The sequence below is a fragment of the Anser cygnoides genome, chromosome Z, assembly GCF_040182565.1.
Source record: "Anser cygnoides isolate HZ-2024a breed goose chromosome Z, Taihu_goose_T2T_genome, whole genome shotgun sequence".
Lineage (NCBI taxonomy): Eukaryota > Metazoa > Chordata > Aves > Anseriformes > Anatidae > Anser > Anser cygnoides.
The window spans coordinates 16800576-16817673 of record NC_089912.1 but is presented as its reverse complement, the minus strand read 5'-3'; the positions used below and the strand labels follow the sequence as shown (position 1 = coordinate 16817673).

The window sequence follows — 17098 nt, the reverse complement described above, 5'->3', positions numbered from 1 at the left end:
TATCGATAGCTGTTGGTGAGGGTGTGGAAGATGGAGCCGGGTTGCATCTCCAGTTCCCAGTGGTATTCAGTGAACAGGCAAGAGGTGTGAAGCGTAGTACAAGTAATTTCATCTGAATGAAGAAAAACCTTTTTTTACAGTGAGGGTGGTCAAGCCCTAGAGCAAGCAGTCCGGAGTGGGTGAAAAGTCTCTGCTCTTGGAGATATTCCAGCCCCAGCTGGACAATATCTGAAGTAATCAGCTGTACTGCATGCTGCTTTGAGCAGGGATGGTTATTGAGGTGGTCTGTAGAGATCTCTTTGATCCTCAACTCTCTGATTCCTTGCGTTTCACCACTGCACTGGTGAGGCTGTGTATTGAGATGCTGCCAGCCCAAGCTCTGACACCCCCGCTGTGCTTCTTGTACAGGTGGTGACTATGGTGACTATGTGGTATCATTTCTAAGCAGCAGCTCCTCTGGTGGGAAGAGCTGTCCCTCGAAGGACAGGACCTCCCTCCACTGCCTGTGTGGTGATGCAGGTGTGTGCAGTGGAGGAGGAGGAGGGGAAGGGTGGGCTGGAGTGCGCTGCTGGGAGGTCGAGTGCTGCCTTGCTGGTGCCGTTGTCCTCCCTTGCCCGTGTTCCCCTGGGCTCTTGGGGTCAGCCAGGGAGACCAAGGAGAGCAGTTGAGCTGTAGAGGGAGCTGTTGCTGCTTAGCACTCCCTCGAATTTTGACTTTGTACTAGGGCTGTCTCTTTTGGTTGTTGCCTTCCCTGTTGTCAGCAAAGTTCCTTTCTGGAGCTGCTGTTTGCTGAATTTGAGGGGTGTCTGCCACGTCCCTGAACCTCTCCTTCCTTGCTCCTGTGCTGACTTGCTAGGCGTGTATGTGTACCATTTCGCCTGCGTAGGCGTGAGGAGTCCCTTGGGAGTCTGTTGACTCGGTTGGGGATGGAGAAAGGGCAGAGGAGCGCTGTAAAATGATATCGTGGGTCTGTAGGATGCAAGTGGGAAACTGGGCTCTTCCCAGGTAGGGCCCAACCTAAGGAGGGAAGGGGTGGAGAGCCTTGGGTGGGTTTAGCTGCCTGCTCTGTTGGTCTCTGAGATGCACTGTGGCAGCAGAGGGAGGCCGTCTCCTGTGTCTGCTGCTGAGTCCTTTGTCAAGGTGTCTGCTGGCCTCTGAGCCAGCAAATACAGAATTGCTGTAAGCCCTTTTGCTGCCTGCGGATGAGCTTGGGCCTCGGTGACTGTTTCCACCCCCATCCCTTTCCTGTTCCACACAGATGACTTGCCATGCTGTTGCTTGTCCCGAGACCGTGCAGATTGCTCAACTGGTAGCCCGGCAGAGGAGTTCCAAGAAGAAGACGGGTCGGCAAGTGAACTGCCAGATGAGGCTGAAGAACACGTCTCCAGTCGCGCTTGTAGGTAAGCCCCAGGCAGCTGTGAAAGGCCTGCCTTTGCCAAAGGGTTGGGCAGCTGCTGAAGCAAAAGTCTTTTCCCTGAGGTGCATCACTGAAAGCCATGAATTGCATGGTCTCACTGGAAGGTTCCAGGTAGCGGGGAGTGGTGCCAACAGAGGGTGTCTGTGCTTGCAAGCCAAGGTCTGTGAGGAACGCCTTCTCCAACATGCACAAGATTTGGATATTCTTGAAAAAACGCTCTGGAAAGTCGCTTGGTTTCATTTTCAGCTGGTCATGCTTTTGTGGGAGATGTGGGTGAGTGGGGTGGTGGTGAGAGCTTGATATTAGAGGATGGGCTAGGCCCTTGGCTAGGAGCTGTGCTGCCTTAGTGAGGAGAGGCCCACACAGGTTCAGCTGTGGCTGTCTCTGCAGCTCCTGCTGCTGTTGTGAGTGCCCTGGTGCCCCTACACAGCTGATGTCCAGGACCTGCTCGTTGCTCCACTGTGCCGGTCTGCGTGCACTGCTGCAGCTGTTCTCCCCTCACCGTGCTGTGGGTGCTAGGCTGGGAGTGCTGCCCAGGTGCTCAGAGGGATAATAATCCCGCCTGGACCCATGTGTTTCCTCTGTCAGCGTTTTACAGGGGGCTTTTGAGCTTGTTCCTTGGGACTAGAGGAATTCCCTAGGTGGGAGTGAGTGGTTTGGAGATGCAGGAAGAGGGTCAGAGGGGTCCTGGTGCTGTGGTGCCTCCAAAGACGTGTCAGGCTGCGGCTTCTAAGTGGGGACACAGCTTGCTTTAGCTGGCTGCCAGTTGCTGGTTCCCTGCTGTCAGGGCTCTTGAAACGTGGAGTAGGAAGCAGGAGTGCTGTCAGGAGGTGCTTGGGGAGGTGAAGAAAGGCTGCGGATGCTGTGCTTGTGGAAGCTGCCACTGCTTTTGGTTGGTGAGGGGCACCCCTAAGGAGGTCGTGGTTTTAGCCATCAGCATCATTCATAAAGATCTTCTGGAGAAGCAGGGGCTCCTGGGAGGGGGTTACCTGCTGTACACGAGGCCTGTTCGGGTTGGGCGGAGGAGGGCGCTACTCACAGCTACATCTGCAAACTCTTCAGGAAAGCCCAAAGGAACTCTGCGACAGCCCCGGTCTTTGAGCATGCCAGAAGAAGGCGGCAAGAAGCCGGTTCCTCGCGTGCCGAGAGGCAGAGGTGTGGCGTGTGGCGTGGTGAAGCCCACCATGGAGAGTGCCCGGTCTGCCTTGCCTCCAGCCGCTGGGGGTGGACCATCCAGAGAGATCCCGATGCAGAGGCACGTCACTGTGGTCAACAGGTCAGTGTGTGTGTGCGTGTGTGTGCGAGAGAGATGCAGCGAAGCGTGGTGGATCCTTGGATGCTGCCACGTCCCGAGTGTACTTTGCGACGTGGGAATCCGGGCTAGAGGCCTTTGAGCAAGTGATGTTGGCATGTGGGTAGGTGCTGGGGAGGGCGAAAGGTGACCTGAGTGGCCTTTCTGAAAGCAGCTCCCCTTGCCTCGGTGAGCTGCAGCAGCGCTGGCACTCTGTGCCTGTGGGGTGAGCGTGCAGGCAGCAGCTGCCCTGCCCCGTGAGCCGGAGGTGCCGTTCAGCTGGGCTGGCACTCCCCGCCGGCTGCGTCTCTCGTGCGTGAGCATCCGCAACGCAGGCGGCTTACGGAGGTGCTGGGCCATCGTTTCTCTTTGTGTGGTGCTTGCTGCTGGCCGGGCCGCCAGCTGACGGTGCAGGGCAGCGTTTGCTGTTCCCATTGTGGCCGCGCCGGGTCTGCCTTAGCCAATTGTGCCGGTAATCCCCCGCAGGCCCTGGGGCCGGTCAGCAGTCCGGCTGGCGTGGCCGTGAGCAGCACGGGGCAGAGCGACGGCCTAATCCTGCCGTGGTGCCTGCTCTTTGGGGCAGGCCCCGTGCGAGAGCAGGAGCGCTCTGCTCCGTCAGCTCGTGCGGGCGCCGCGTGCGTCAGAGGCTGGGGCGCCGGCGGCACGGTGGGGTTGCGCTCCCGCCCCTCGTGAGAGCAGCAGCGGCCCCGGCTTTGGTGCCTGAGCGCAGCTTCTTGGTGGAGGTGATGGCGCTGCATTGCGAGCCTCCGGTGTGCGGAAGGACCTGGCCAGAAGTGGTCTCTGCTGGTGGTGGTTTTGGGGAAGTTTCCCCACTGCGCCGCTGCCACTGGGCGGAAAAGCAGGAGTCAGTTGGGCAGGGAAGGAGGTGGGAGAGCAGCTCCATCAGACATGTCTGGAGTCCCGGGACAGGGACATATCTGGGGGGAGCTGCGAGGCAGGAGGTGAGAGCAGCAGGAGGCAAAGGTTGCAAAGCTGAGGAGGAGGAGAGGAGAGCGTGGCAGGAGCGTGGAGGACTTGGGAGGAGCTGGGAGTGCCTGCATGAGGAGCTGCAGGATTGGAGGCAGAGGCCAGGGAGGATAGAGGTGAGGAGGCTGAGGCTGGGGACCGGGCAGAAACAGGAGCAGTCAAGATCAGCCAGACTGTCTGCACCACAGCTCCTGCCCACAGTACTGCTGGCAGAGCTGCCCCCCTTCTTACCGGCTTCTGTTCCAGCCAGATGGAGGTGCAATAGAAACACATCAGCAGCTCTCTCCACATTTGCAGAGAGAGCTGCTGCAGCAGAACAGAGAAGGGCCAAGGTGTCCTGTTGTGCTATAAAGACATGGAAGCAGGTGCACACAGGCCTTTCCTTTTTTGTGTGTTCAGAAGAGTCGCATTGTTTGAAGCTTTGCTTCTCAGAAGGGCAGAGATCCATTGGCATGGGGGGCAGACAGAGCAAAAAGATCTGTTACGCTTCTGCCCAGGTGAATCTTTGGAAGGCTAGAAGTATTTTTGTGAAGTTCAGAGTTCTGCAGTGCTTGAAGTGGAACTGGGTAGATTACATCCCTGTTCTGACACTTTGAAACTGTGCTCCATTTTTGTTCCTCTCTGCAGGTCCCCCTCTGCTCCTTTCAGGGAACGTCTTTTGTTCTCCTTTCATTTCTAGTGTCTGTTCCTACCCTGCTCAGGAGGTGAAACTGCAATGGAAATGTGCTTTGGCCAAGGTAGCTGTGGAGAAGACATCTTTGGCTGTTGTGAAGAGCCCAAGTGCTGACCTCTTAGCCTGGGGACCTGCTAGAGGTTGTGTTTATGGAGGAGAGGATCACATGCTGTTGTAACATAAGGCTGTGTTGTGGCCCACATAAATGGATTAATTTTTCCAGCTTGAAGCAGGGGTGGCAAGATCCACATCTGATGTTCTTGCTGCTGGGGATGTTCGTGCCTCCAGAGCTGCTGTGGTTGCTTGTGTGGGCTTTGGGGATTGCAGGAGGAAAAGCTGCTTGGAGCCAGGAGGTCCCGGCCTCCAACCAGTTTGCAAGTGAGCAGAGGAGTGACCAGCATCCCCAGAAACCCTTGGCTCTAACCAGGCTCTTTGGTAGCAGGCACGGACCGAGCGGCACCACTTCCTTGTGTGGGGTGAGGTGCTGTCCTGGTGCAGTTTCTCTAAGTTTGTTTCCTGACACGTGCCCAGTCTTGTCTCACACCTCCACTGACTGAAGTGACAGCAAAACATGTCTGTGCTCTCAGGGTTCCACTTACGTGTCTTTTGTTTTCCCCCTCTCTTTGGAGCATCTCTCCTGCGATGGCAGACCTGTGCTGTTGGCTGTGGCAGGATGTCTTTCCACTGGGCAGACTGAGTGCTGACCCGTCCCGGTGTTCCACCCTGCACCTTGCAAGCCCTGCAGCGAGGCAGCAGATGGAAGCTCTCTTCTGGTTCCCAAGTCAGTCTGCCACCTCTCCGGTGCTCTCTGGTGTTTTGCTGGGAGATTTTTGTGACCATAGCTTCTGGACTTGCTGCAGCTTGGCCTGGAGTGAAGGGAACCCAGCGGTTTCTCCTCCCTACTCTATCACACACAGATGATGAGGGAGAGGTGCTGAAGGTAGCTGCAGTTGCGGAAGGCTGTTTGCTGCTGTGCTCCCAGGCCTTCCTGCAGATGCTGTTGAGGGGTCGGAGAGGCTGCCTTTATATCAGCAGTCAGTTAGCAGTCTAAGCTCATGCCAGCGTGTTGCCCTGAGCATGCTGCTGTGGCCCTGCAAGCCCACAAGAGACAGACTTTGCTTGTAAAGCAAACCACTGGGGTCACTGAAGTCGGAAAGCGGTGGCACAGATGAAGGCAGGTGGAGATGCTTGGTGACCCCTGTGCTTGGACCAGCAGGCAGCGTTTGCCGTTGCCTGCCACCTGGCCCCTCTCCTGGCATTGGTCTCTGGCCTTTGGACAGTGCTGAGTTTGACGGCGTGGGCCTCGGCAAGGTAAGGTGATAGGCAGGGAAAGGCATGCCTCTCCTGAAGGAGCGGGCTGTGGCTTGTGGGCTGAGGCAAGTGCAGCTTTGTGGCTGTGCGTGGGCACGTGGCAGGGCTGCATGGCTGGCCAAGCATTTATTTGTGAAGAGCCTGGCTGCTGATCTCTTTTGTTGTTGTGGTTGGGAGTCCTCTTGCTAGGAGCACTTTCCAACAGCTGGGGAGCATGAGGCCTTGCAGGCCGTTGAGTTGTCCGTGTCTGCATGCTGGTGGCACGTATGTTACCCCCGTGACTGTCTAGTTCTGTTCCATCCCATCTTCGCGGAGGTAAGAGTGTAGCACATCACGGGATCCTTGTCTGATCGCAGGGCTCAAAACTGGTGGTAGCTGGGCACAAAACTCGTGTTAGCACCACTCTGCTCCGTGGGAAGCTATTGAACCACAGCATGAAACACAGGAAGATATTCGATGAAGTGTCTTAATACTGAGAGGATCCCAAATCCAACTTTGTCGTATATCTCAACACAAGGGAAGCATCTGTCCTCTGTTCCAGGCTACTTTCCAGGGTGTTCCAGAGGGCATGGCTGGAGAGGAGAATATCTGCACTTGTCTGCACTAGCAATGGTGGGAGATGTTATTTATTTATTTAAGTCTGTTCCCTTTGAGGGGACTGTTTTCTCAGGTGACTGCCCAGTTTGGAGTTGTCCATATTTATTTCCATATTTATTTACTTATTTACGTATTTATTTACTGGTAAATAAATGTATGGAGAGGTGGTTGCAGGAGAAAGGGATCCTGGCTTTCTCTTAGGGTCTACATGACCAGTCACAAGGCACCTAAGCAGAGACTGTGCTGCCACTTTGTCAGAGTACATGGGCTGTGCCCAGGAGATAGGTGTCCCTGTGATGTGTCCAGAGCATGGAAGAGTCTCTTCGTGTATGCCACAAGAGCTGTGTGTGAATGTCTGTTTGGGTTTGGTGTGGGTGACGTTTACCTTTGCACTTCTAAGTCTCATCCCACTTGTGTTTCATAAATGTGCTTGTAGTTAATCTGCTGCTCAGCACTGCTGCTCTGTTCTCTCTGGCTTTTGAAAATGACAGCACTGAACAGTAGCTGTCGTGACTACTAATGTTGTAGGACTAGTGCCGGTACAGAAGTACTGTTTTTGGTTAAAGTTACAACACGTAGCTGGGAGCAGTTTTGTCCTACCTTCAGACAGCCCAGATGAAGTTGGGAGAATCTCCACTGGTGTTTCTGTGGCTGGTGGTTTCCTCCAGAGCTATCCCTGGACTCCAGAGTTGACCTGTGTCCTCACTGGCCCGGTGGGCAGAGACCATCTGCAGAGCCAGCTCTGTGCATGTGCCGTGGTTGCTGTGGTTTGGAGCTTCCTGGGGTTCACAGCAACTTGACATGCTTGTGTGGTGGGCTGCGTTGGTACGTTTGCCACCCTGATTGCTCCACTGCCATTCTTCCTTGCATATGTGCCTTTGGGAAGGGCTTAGTCCTGGCTTTGAGCTCTTTTCTCCAACTCTTACTCCTTCTTGCTTGCAGTGTAAGTGGCATACTCCATGCTGTTGTGACCTCTCTGTAGTCAGGAGCTTATTACACTGAATGTGTTTCCAGTATAAAGCTGCTGCTTGCTGGGGGAGATCAGAAGAACACCTGGAAGTATGCCGTTTGTACCCTTTGTGTCGGAGACCTCTCCAGAGAGGAATGTGTTCAACAGTGTAGAGGCAGCATCCGCAAAAAGGCTTTGAGTTCCAGTGTATTTTAGGTGTGCTGCTGACTTCTGAAGCCTAATGCTTTCAGGAGATTGACATGGCAACCAAGAAGGTGAGTGCAGTCCTGTTCAGCAGCAAGACTGAGACACCAGCCAAAACAAAGACCAAATAGGGAGGCTCAACATGTCAAATGTTAAGACTGCCATCTGTGTTGCTGGGCCTGGATGCTCTCCTTTTGCTAATGTTGTCTTACCATGCGTTTTGTTCCTCCCAGTGGTCAAGGTAGTAAGGCAAACTAGAAACCACATGTTGATTAGCCTTGCTATTGCTAATCAAGCGGTCTTCCATGTTAGGACAGTGTGAGTTTGCTCTTGTGCATAGGGCCAGCAAGAAGTTTGTGGACTACGTATTATTTAATGTATAGGTCTTGTGAGCAAATGGAATGCTCTTCAGAGCCAGGAGAATGATTTAAAGCAGTTCTATTTTCAATTTTAGGTCTGAGAAGAGACTGACTGTCCCACCACGATTTCAAAAGGAGCTGCAAGTTCACTTGTCCAGAAAGTCTTCTGTTGATTCAAATGGTAAGTTTGCCCGTCAAGCGAGTTTTTTTTTTTCATGCTACTGGGATTAGATTGGGTGTAGTCTTAAAAAAAAAAAATAATCCATTTCAGTACTTCTTTTGAATGAAGACAGTTATGGGTAAGGTATGAAGTTCTGTGAGTGAACCCCCTCACTTTGACTTCATGGTGCTGAGGGAACGTGTGCGTGCTTGTCTGCCTGTTTGTTTGTGTCTTCTAGGAAAATCTTTGTGTAGTAAATGTAAAAGCCAATCACATAGTATGAGTGAGTAGCTTGGAAACTGGAGGAGTATGCTTAACTTCACTGCCAGGGTATGGATATAATAGAGGAGGGTGAAATCTTGGCTTTCAGAAGTAAACAGCCACAGAAATCCCAGCACACTAACCTGGCTGTCCAGAAGATGTCCTTCTGCCTGCCTGATTCACAGTGGCTGTGTGGTGGTGAGGCTTGGCAAACGATGGTTGCTTTCCCTGGGACCTGCCAAGCTGATTTGTGAAGCTACAAGTCTCGTAGTTAATGCTCCCCTCCAAGGCGGAAAAGGGGTAGAGATGAGGGAGCACTCAAGCTAGTGATGCGAACCTCCAGCTGGGATAATGACTGCCTTTCTCCTACACACAGTGTAGGAAAACCATCCAGAGTAGCTAGACAGCTGCTGTCTATTTCCCAGCTCGGCTGGAGGGGTTCCTTGCATGAAGTAGCATAGAAGGACTGGGTGCTGGATTCAGACTCTTGCTTATGACATATATTAGAATAAAAGGTGAATCTTTGGTCTGTTTTGTACATCTCTGACTTTAGAAAAATAGTATTTGATGTTTTGCTGCATCTTTGTTGTTGTGTTTGTACTCAAAAATAAACTATCTTCAGTCTGTCTTGGGATACTGCCTCAGTGCAGCCTCTCAGCAGCAGTATGGGTAAAGGTTCTGTGTCATCTTCCAGGATCCTTCCTGAAAAAGCATTTAGCACCTTCTTAAGAAAATAACTACGGTGATTGAAAAATTAGCTTCAGGCCAATTAGTTACTAGATGTCTGATGCTTCCATGGGTCTTTACAATAGAAAGTAACTCGAAACAGGTGTGTTGTACAAGTGTGCAGCATTTTAGAGTTGGTGTTTTGCTGGCAGCTTCCATATTGAATTTTAAGTAGGTGAGTGAACATCTGTCTCTGCTGATAAGACTGTTTACTTCATGGTTGTATTTTTATTTAACAGACAACTTAAATACATCCATTGTGGAAACACGTACTGCTGCCCCTGGTCGTTCTGCACCTAATATTAATGAAGTCCAAAACCGCATTAAGGAGATCTTGAACAAGTACAGGAATGGTATTTGGGTATCGAAGATGGCACAGATTTACCAGGAAATGTACTGGGACGAGCTTAGCACAGCAGTGCTCAGTCAGCTTGAGCACTGGCCTCATGTCTGCACAGTAAGTATTGAATATCATTTTTGTGGAAGATGTCAGTGCCCTTCAGATTTCAGTGCTCATTTGCCAAATGTTATTTTAGGTAGCCTTGCATTTCTTTCAAGATATGTGACAGTTGTGTTTAAAAAAAAAAATGTCTTTGAAACAACATCCAAAAAGTCATTCTTGACTGGTCTGGCATTGTTTTGGAGAAGAAAGGTCAGCCTTTGTGGCCTCCTGGTGCAAGTGCTCAGTGTTGCTGAGTTGCCACCTTTGACACCAACTATAACACTGACAACACTGACAACCCAAACAATAACTAATGACACTTCCCTACCATGCAATGTTTTTTTATTTTCCTCCTTTGCATTTTGCATTTTTTATTTTCCCCCTTTGCTTTTCCACATTGCGGGGCCTTCTTTTCCCTTTCTAAATCTTTGAAAGAAGCTACCAGAAAATTCTTTAAGAACAGTCTTAGGTCTATCTGTAGTTTTTATCTTCCTATGGACTTTTTATCAGGTATTTCCTGCATCTTAAGTCAAGATTATATGATTTTTGTTGTGTAAGTTAGACTTATGATGCAATTAGTTGAAAGTTAAGTGATAATGTTGAGGGAAGGGGTTACAGCTCTCCTCCTTCCTGCCCTCCACTGATGTCAGTTATCTCCTGCTTACCAGGGGTATCTTCGTCCTTTGTATTAGGAACTGGCATCAGGCTGAGCCTATGCTTACAGGTCTGCCTTGTTGTCATCACCACTGGATCAAGGATCTTCAGTCTCTGTGCTTTTGTCCCTTCTCTGCACTGATGGTTCCATTTAGGGTTTAATGCTACTTTGCACCAAGGCTTTGCTTAGCTTTATTTTAAAAGGCCAGTTGTATCAGCGAACTTCAACATCTGTCAAACCAAGATACCAGAAGGTTTTTAAAGTAGTGAGAACCTGTCTGCTTGAAGTGACTTTCATTCCGTATTGCTAAGTGTTTTATCATAAACGTTAAATAAGATTCACTGGTGATAAATGCTTGCTCTTCAGGAATAGCAGCATTTGCATGCTATTAGCACGTTGTTCTAACACATACATAAAATGCATTTGTCACATCTTATTACAGACAGAAGTAACTTACGCAAATGGCGGCAATTTGTTTTGATGGTTGATGATCAGCTCCTATGTTACCCATACAGCAGGCTGTTCTGACTTAGTTGCTTAATTCATGCAGCAAATTTTAGTCTTATCTTTTTCTTAGCTAGTATTCTAGACAAACATTCATGCAGGATCTTCTATCTGTATCTGCTTTCCATTTGCTTGTTATCTGTTGGGTCTTTCTCTTTTTTTTTTTTTTCTAGCAAACAAATACATTCATTTTAGTGTAAATAAGTGGTCATTAAATCTGTGGAAATACTCTAACACAGCAAGCTCAGTACCACAGCAATCAGAGCTATCAAGTTGCCTTGACACAGTCAGTCTTATTGTAGAGGACTGTTAATGAGCCTGTAGAGTCTGACTCAGACACTTGATTGACTTGTGTAAAGAATACTCATGGCTCTGGCATGGAAAAGTTTGAACTGCAACCCAGGCTGCCTTGTATGAAGGCTACCATGCATGTCTTATACAGTGTTTATTTCTGGTTCAAACAAGCATCCTGCGTGTGCACGATGATGTAGATCCTTTGAAATGCTATAGGGCAGAGTCACAGAATCACAGGATGGTTGATGTCGAAAGGGACTTCTGGAGATCATCTAGTCCTGCCTTCCTGCTTAAACAGGGTCAGCTAGAACACATTACCCAGGATTCGTTCCAGGCAGCTTTTGAATATCTCCAGGGAATAAGACTCCATAGCCTCTCTGAGCATTGATAAAGATTCCATCACTAGTTTCTGAATTACTTCTGCCTCTTTTCATAGTTACAATGGGTGTGTCTGCCAGCCTCAGAACAGGAAAAAATCCTGGTGTTTCTCTCAGCATCTTAAATAGACAACACACATTCTTACTGAATGTCAACTGATCAGTAGTAGCTTAGTGAGCCTTGTATTACATTTTCAGTGTCACCAAACTAATTGTTTGAGGTCTCTGCCCTGGACAGTGTCACTTCTTAATAGTTCACATCCTTAACTTTTTCTCTAGAAAGAAGGAATTTCATGCTTCCCTTCCAGGGAAATGATCTTTTCCATGTTTAGGTTACAACCAAGAGTAGTGGAAAAGTTTCCTATCTAGGGAGCTGAAGCCTCCAGAAATTGCTGTGATTTACAGGTTGATGGCCTTGCTTTCAGTCAAGAGGACCTACTACGACTCTTGGTGACTGTTATCCATTGGTCTGCTACCTCCCTTCTTTGGGTTAGTCTGCTTGAGCATCTTTCTTGTAGTATCTCATTTTGCACAGCTAGACAAAAAAGTACAAGGTAATTATTTAGTAGCTATTACTTACTGAAGTTTGGCTATAATCTATGAACAACTGGGCTGAGAATAAATAGGCTGATCATCCTTACACAATAACAGAAGGTCTATTGCTGGCCGGGCAGATCTCCGTCAGGAGCAGAAAGATCTGTTTCAACAGCTCTGTCATTCAGATCCTCAGTGTTGCTGAATTGTCTGCTTCCATCGCCAGCAAGACTACTGTTGTGGTGGATCCATCTGACTGGTGGTGACTCACACCTTAATTTTTTCTTTCAGAATCTTACACCTTCCCATTTGACAGGTTACTTTGTCATGCATCTTTGAGCTGTTAATGATACTCATTTCAGTGATCCTATCCCTGTTTCATTTCTTACCTTTCTACAGATTTTTTCACAAGTCTTTCTCACAACTTAACAAATTTTTTTTTAGAACTCTGAGCCAAAGTTGTGTAGCTCTGCTGTGTTTGGGCTTAGCCTTGAATCCTTGGGATGCAGGCAGCTGAACCTCTGAGAGAGAGAGGACACTACAGCAGAGGTATGGGAGTGAGAGGGATGCAGACGTGTAAGCAGACAAGTTCATTGTTTTTTGGAAGCCACAAATGATCAAAAGGTAACAATTTACTTTTGGTACTGTCTGCATGTTTTGTGGTATCTTTTGAAGTCTCCTTATAAACCTCCTTACTGAGCAGCATGTATGTTTTAAAGAGTTTTTCCTTGCACTTGCTCAGCTCTCCTCAAGTATCTGAACTTCTCTGCAAGTCACCAAGGATGGGATGATTCAGGAAAGATGAAATTCCTACATCTTTTCTCAAAACATTTAGTTGAATTTCCGAGTTTTCTTTCAAAACCTTTTAGAGAATTACACAGTCCTAGGGCAATAGGAAAGGTCCTTGCATGAATGTGTAACTAGTCTGAGACTGTAAACGTAACAAAACTGAAATGGTTAATTTTTCAGAAAGTCAGGAAATCATTCTGGAGTTTCACAGGGCTGCAGTTGGATGCATGCTGGTCAGGACTGTCATGTTGGTAAAGGGTGTGAATACATGCTGAGCTGGTTGATGAGGCAGGGCTGTTCCAGGTTACAAAGACCCTGGCTCTCCGAAGAAGTGCAGAACTCCCTAATACCAGATGGCTGGCCCAGAACATTGCAGCTGAAACTTAACTACAGCAACTACAGTCCTACTGGAAGGACTTTATTATTGCACATAAAATTGTGGGTTCCGAGTGGACTGTTAAACTTGGGAAAAGTGATGTTGTCTTTTATAGTAACTTCATGAAAGTGTTGGGTTGGAAAAAATGCAAGTGAAAGGAAGCACGCAAAAAGCAGTAGAGAACAAAAGAACAAACTCTGTGCCACTGGGCAAATGTTGTGCGACTACATGTCAAGATCAGATGTGCTTCTCCAGACTCCATCCAGAAAATACTGAAAGACTTCCTGAGAGATAAAGCAGAATGAAGGGGTGATTCAGAAGGATGACCAGGGTAAAGATAAGTAATGGGTACTGTATGAATAACAATTAAGCTAATTGATTTAGGTGGGGAAAGTTGGAGATACAGGCTATAGAATAATAAGAGACCTAGAGAAGGTGAATTGGGAGTGATCATCTTGGGTTCAAAAGCAACTGAACACATTCACAGGATAATCGCTGGCCTCAGTAGTCATGAACTGCTTTATTCCGAAGAAACCCACCAATCAATAGTGCTTGAACCATGGGATATCTGAAATGTGAGGAAGAGGTGTAATTACAGTTGTCCTCTACCCTGTGGTTTTTCCTAAGTACCTGCTGTTGTCGAAGAGGCTGTCAGGCTAGGAAAATCTTTTGCTCTAACCCAGTCCAGCTGGTTTAGTCTGAACAACCCCAGATCTCTTAGCCTCTCTTCACAGGAGAATTGTTCCATCTCTCTGATCATGTTTGTGGTCCTCTGCTGGACCTGTCCTAGCAGGTCCATGTCCTTCTTGTGCTGGGGACACCAGAGCTGGGTGTGGCACTCCAGCTGGAGTCTCACAAGGGCAGAGTGGAGGCGAACAATCACCTCCCTCGACCTGCTGGCCACGCTGCTTTTGCTGCAGCCCAAGCTACGGTTAGTTGGCTTTCTGGGCTGCAAGCGCACATTGCAGACTCATGTTGGAGCTTTTCATCCACCACTACCCCAAAGTCATTCTCTGCAGGACTGCTCTCAGTCAGTTCATCACCCAGTCTGTATTCATGCTTGGGATTGCCCTGCCCCCAGGTACAGGACCTTGCACTTGGCCTGGTTGAACTTCATGAAGTTTGTACAGGCCCACCTCTCACGCCTGCCCAGGTCCCTCTGGATGGCATCCCTTCCCTCTAGTGTGTCAGCTGCCCCACTCAGCTAGCTTGCTGCCATCCACAAATTTGCTGAGGTTGCACGCAATCCTACTGTGTATGTCAGTAATGAAGAAGTACTGGTCCTAGTACAGACCCTTTTAGGGGTACCACTCATTATTAGTTTCCACTTGGACATTTGTATGTTGACTCTAACTCTGGTTGCATCCATCCAGCACAGTTTTGGGCTTCCTAGTACAAAAGAGACATGGGCATAACGGAGAGAATCCAGCAAAGGGCCACAAAGGTGAAAGTACTGGAACATTTTCCTATGAGGACAGGCTGAGAGAACAGGGACTGTATAGCCTAGAAAAGAGAGATGGCTCAGGGGGGATCTTAACAGTGTCCATAAATACCTGAAGGGAGGGTGCAAAGAAGATGGAGTAAGTCTCTTTCCAGTGGTGGCCAGTGACAGGACAAGAGGCAGTAGTCATAAACTGAAACACGGGAAGGTTTACTTTGTACATCAGGAAACACTTCTGAACTGTGAGGGTGCCTGAGCACTGGCACAGGTTGCCCAGAGGGGCTGTGGAGCCTTCCTCCTTGGAGATCTTCAAAAGCCATCTGGATGTGGTCCTGGGCAACCTACTCTGTGTGGCCCTGCTTGAGCAGGGGCTTGGACTGGATGGCGTCCAGACATCCCTTCAGACCTCAGCCCTTCTGGGACTGTGATGAGTTATTCTGTTTGAATCAGTTTGATGGTTCTGATAAGTGTGTGTTAGAGCAGTCTTTGAGGACCTGTTGTATACCAAGAATAATGGAGCCAGGCTTTTCCGGTTTGCCACAAAATGAAGATGTTCTGCATCTGCCATTGAACACTACTCTCCATCGCGCATTTCATTGCCCTGCCTTGCAGAAGAACGGCAGAAAATAGCTGCATGTGCTAATTGTGAATAGAGGCTTGAAAAACGTCACTGAGTGACACTTTCTGACTAGAAACTCATTTCAAGGTGTTTTCTCCACTTCCTTCCTGGAAGATATCCTGATGCTCTAGGGAGGTTGCCAGCATACCTGCTTTTTCATCGTCATTGTGCACAGCATTTAAACGAGACTCAGCCTTACCTAGGTCATTCTGGCACAGCAAAGTAGATTGTCTTTTGATTTTTTTATATATATGAGCATAGTGGTTTAGTAGCACATCATCAAGCATACTTGTACAAAGCTTTTTTCCTAGCAATACATACAGGAGTTTGTCTGCCTTCATTACTCTGTATGTGTATATGAAAAGGAATTGACTTGTTCTTCTTTTCCATTCTACTTGGCTTACTCAGTTGCAGTGTCAGTATTTAGCCTGGAATCTTTTTCTATTTGAAGTTTTATTATTTTGGACTCCAGATTTTAATTTTTAAGAGCTCCCTCTGTTACTCAGCCTTAGGACAAACTTGTTTTTCTTCTTTGTAGCATGATTCAGCCTCTGTTGCCCTTGATAATACATTCTGACAGCTGTTGGCACTCTTGTACTAACAGAGAAGCAATAGCAGGCATGGTGTGCTTGCAAAGCAGGCCTGCCAGCCATATTAATAGGATGGACCTTGCAGGTAAAGCTATAAGCTCTGCTGCATACCAAGTTGAGACATTTGTGATAAAGAAAGGTGGCTGATTTGAAGAGTTGCTCACAAATGAAGCTTTTTGCTTATAATTAAAGGCTTCCACAGTGGTGTGCATCCTTGAAGGTCTCTTGGCCATAGTAATGACTGGCAAAATCTGTTTCTTCTTGAATATTAGTTTTTGTGCAAGAAATAGCCCAATGATGTCCACCTGAGCTAAATCATACAGAAGTACGTTGAAACAGCTTACTGAAATAGGGGCATTTTCCTGCCTCTAAATCATTGGCTCAGTCAGCATCTATCTACGCTCTCTTCAAAACAGAGCTTCAATACCTAGAGGACCTCAGAGCTATTATTGGAGTTAAGAGGCTTAAAGGTTGGCAAGGATCTTCTCTCTTTAGTCCGCTGCCAGTCTTTAGCGTGTGAAGTTTAATAGTCCTGTCAGCTAAAATGTATTCAGCTCTCTTGCAGCGCTAGTTAAACAGCTAGCCAAGAGACAGGGTGCCTAAAGGTAAACTTAAGCCTCCAGCGTCTTTCAGGATGATCTACAATACGTTCCAACGCAGCCTTCTTGAACAGATCGTTGTCCTGGTAATGCCAAGTACTTTCTGGAACTAGAAGTTTCCTTGGTTGGTCTTTTAAGCAAATTCCTTAGTCTTATGCGTGACCACTTTATTAAGTCCTCTCTGTCTAGGATGCCATTACTTGCCAAGATAGTGTGCCACGATTCTTTTTCTAGGCTATTTGTTATAAGTGTGCAAGGGTTTGTTAGTTGTTTGTAATTTTTTTTTTTTAAAAAACAAGCTCCTTTCTTTGGCTGAGGTTCTAGGGGCACAGTAAGATTCCTCATGCCAGAGGGTACAAATGTGTCTTTTGGTGAAGGGGTCATGACATTTTGTATTACTAATGGTATTGTCTTAATAGCTTCTATGAATTACTGCCACGGTGTATTTTGCAAAGACTTAGTAGAGACAAAGGATGCAAAAGAGGCCATGGTGCTCAGTCCTGTTTGGCATGGTGTCTGCTGGTGAGATTTGCCCTGAGGGCTTTTTGGTCCCTTAGCCTGTGGATATAATTTCTGGGAGTGAAATGTCACTCACAGTTCAGGAAGATGAAGTTAGGAACAGCTGAAGCTGGTTGGGTGTGGGAGCTGGCTGATCTTTGTGGGGTCACTCTCTACCATGTTGCAAGAGCTCTAGCAGCTCTAAGAGATTCCTGAGACCAGAGGGGGAAAAAAATAAAATCAGACGTTGCACTCATTTGCCAAAAAGGGCAAGGAGAAGGATTTGGGAAACTGCAGCCTAGACAGACCCTGTTCCAGCCTGGAGAGGATTCCAAGAGCAACTTCTTTGGAAGCACGTAAAGGACAAGAAGAGCATTATAAAAGGTGGCCGGGGATTTGCCAAGGGCAGATTTCTCATCAGTCCAGTTGCTTTCTCTGAGGACAT

General features: G+C 48.2%; 1 protein-coding gene across 3 annotated transcripts in view; it reads left to right on the top strand.

Annotated features, from left to right (window-relative positions):
• Positions 1 to 17098, top strand: part of TDRD7 (tudor domain containing 7) — a 45589-nt gene that overhangs the window by 8261 nt on the left and 20230 nt on the right. For all 3 annotated transcript variants that reach the window (XM_048051757.2, XM_048051755.2, XM_048051756.2), the window contains exons 3-6: positions 1259 to 1400; positions 2480 to 2693; positions 7884 to 7969; positions 9175 to 9392. In XM_048051757.2, the coding sequence (XP_047907714.1) occupies positions 1259 to 1400; positions 2480 to 2693; positions 7884 to 7969; positions 9175 to 9392 (660 nt within the window). The remainder of the gene's footprint in view (positions 1 to 1258; positions 1401 to 2479; positions 2694 to 7883; positions 7970 to 9174; positions 9393 to 17098) is intronic.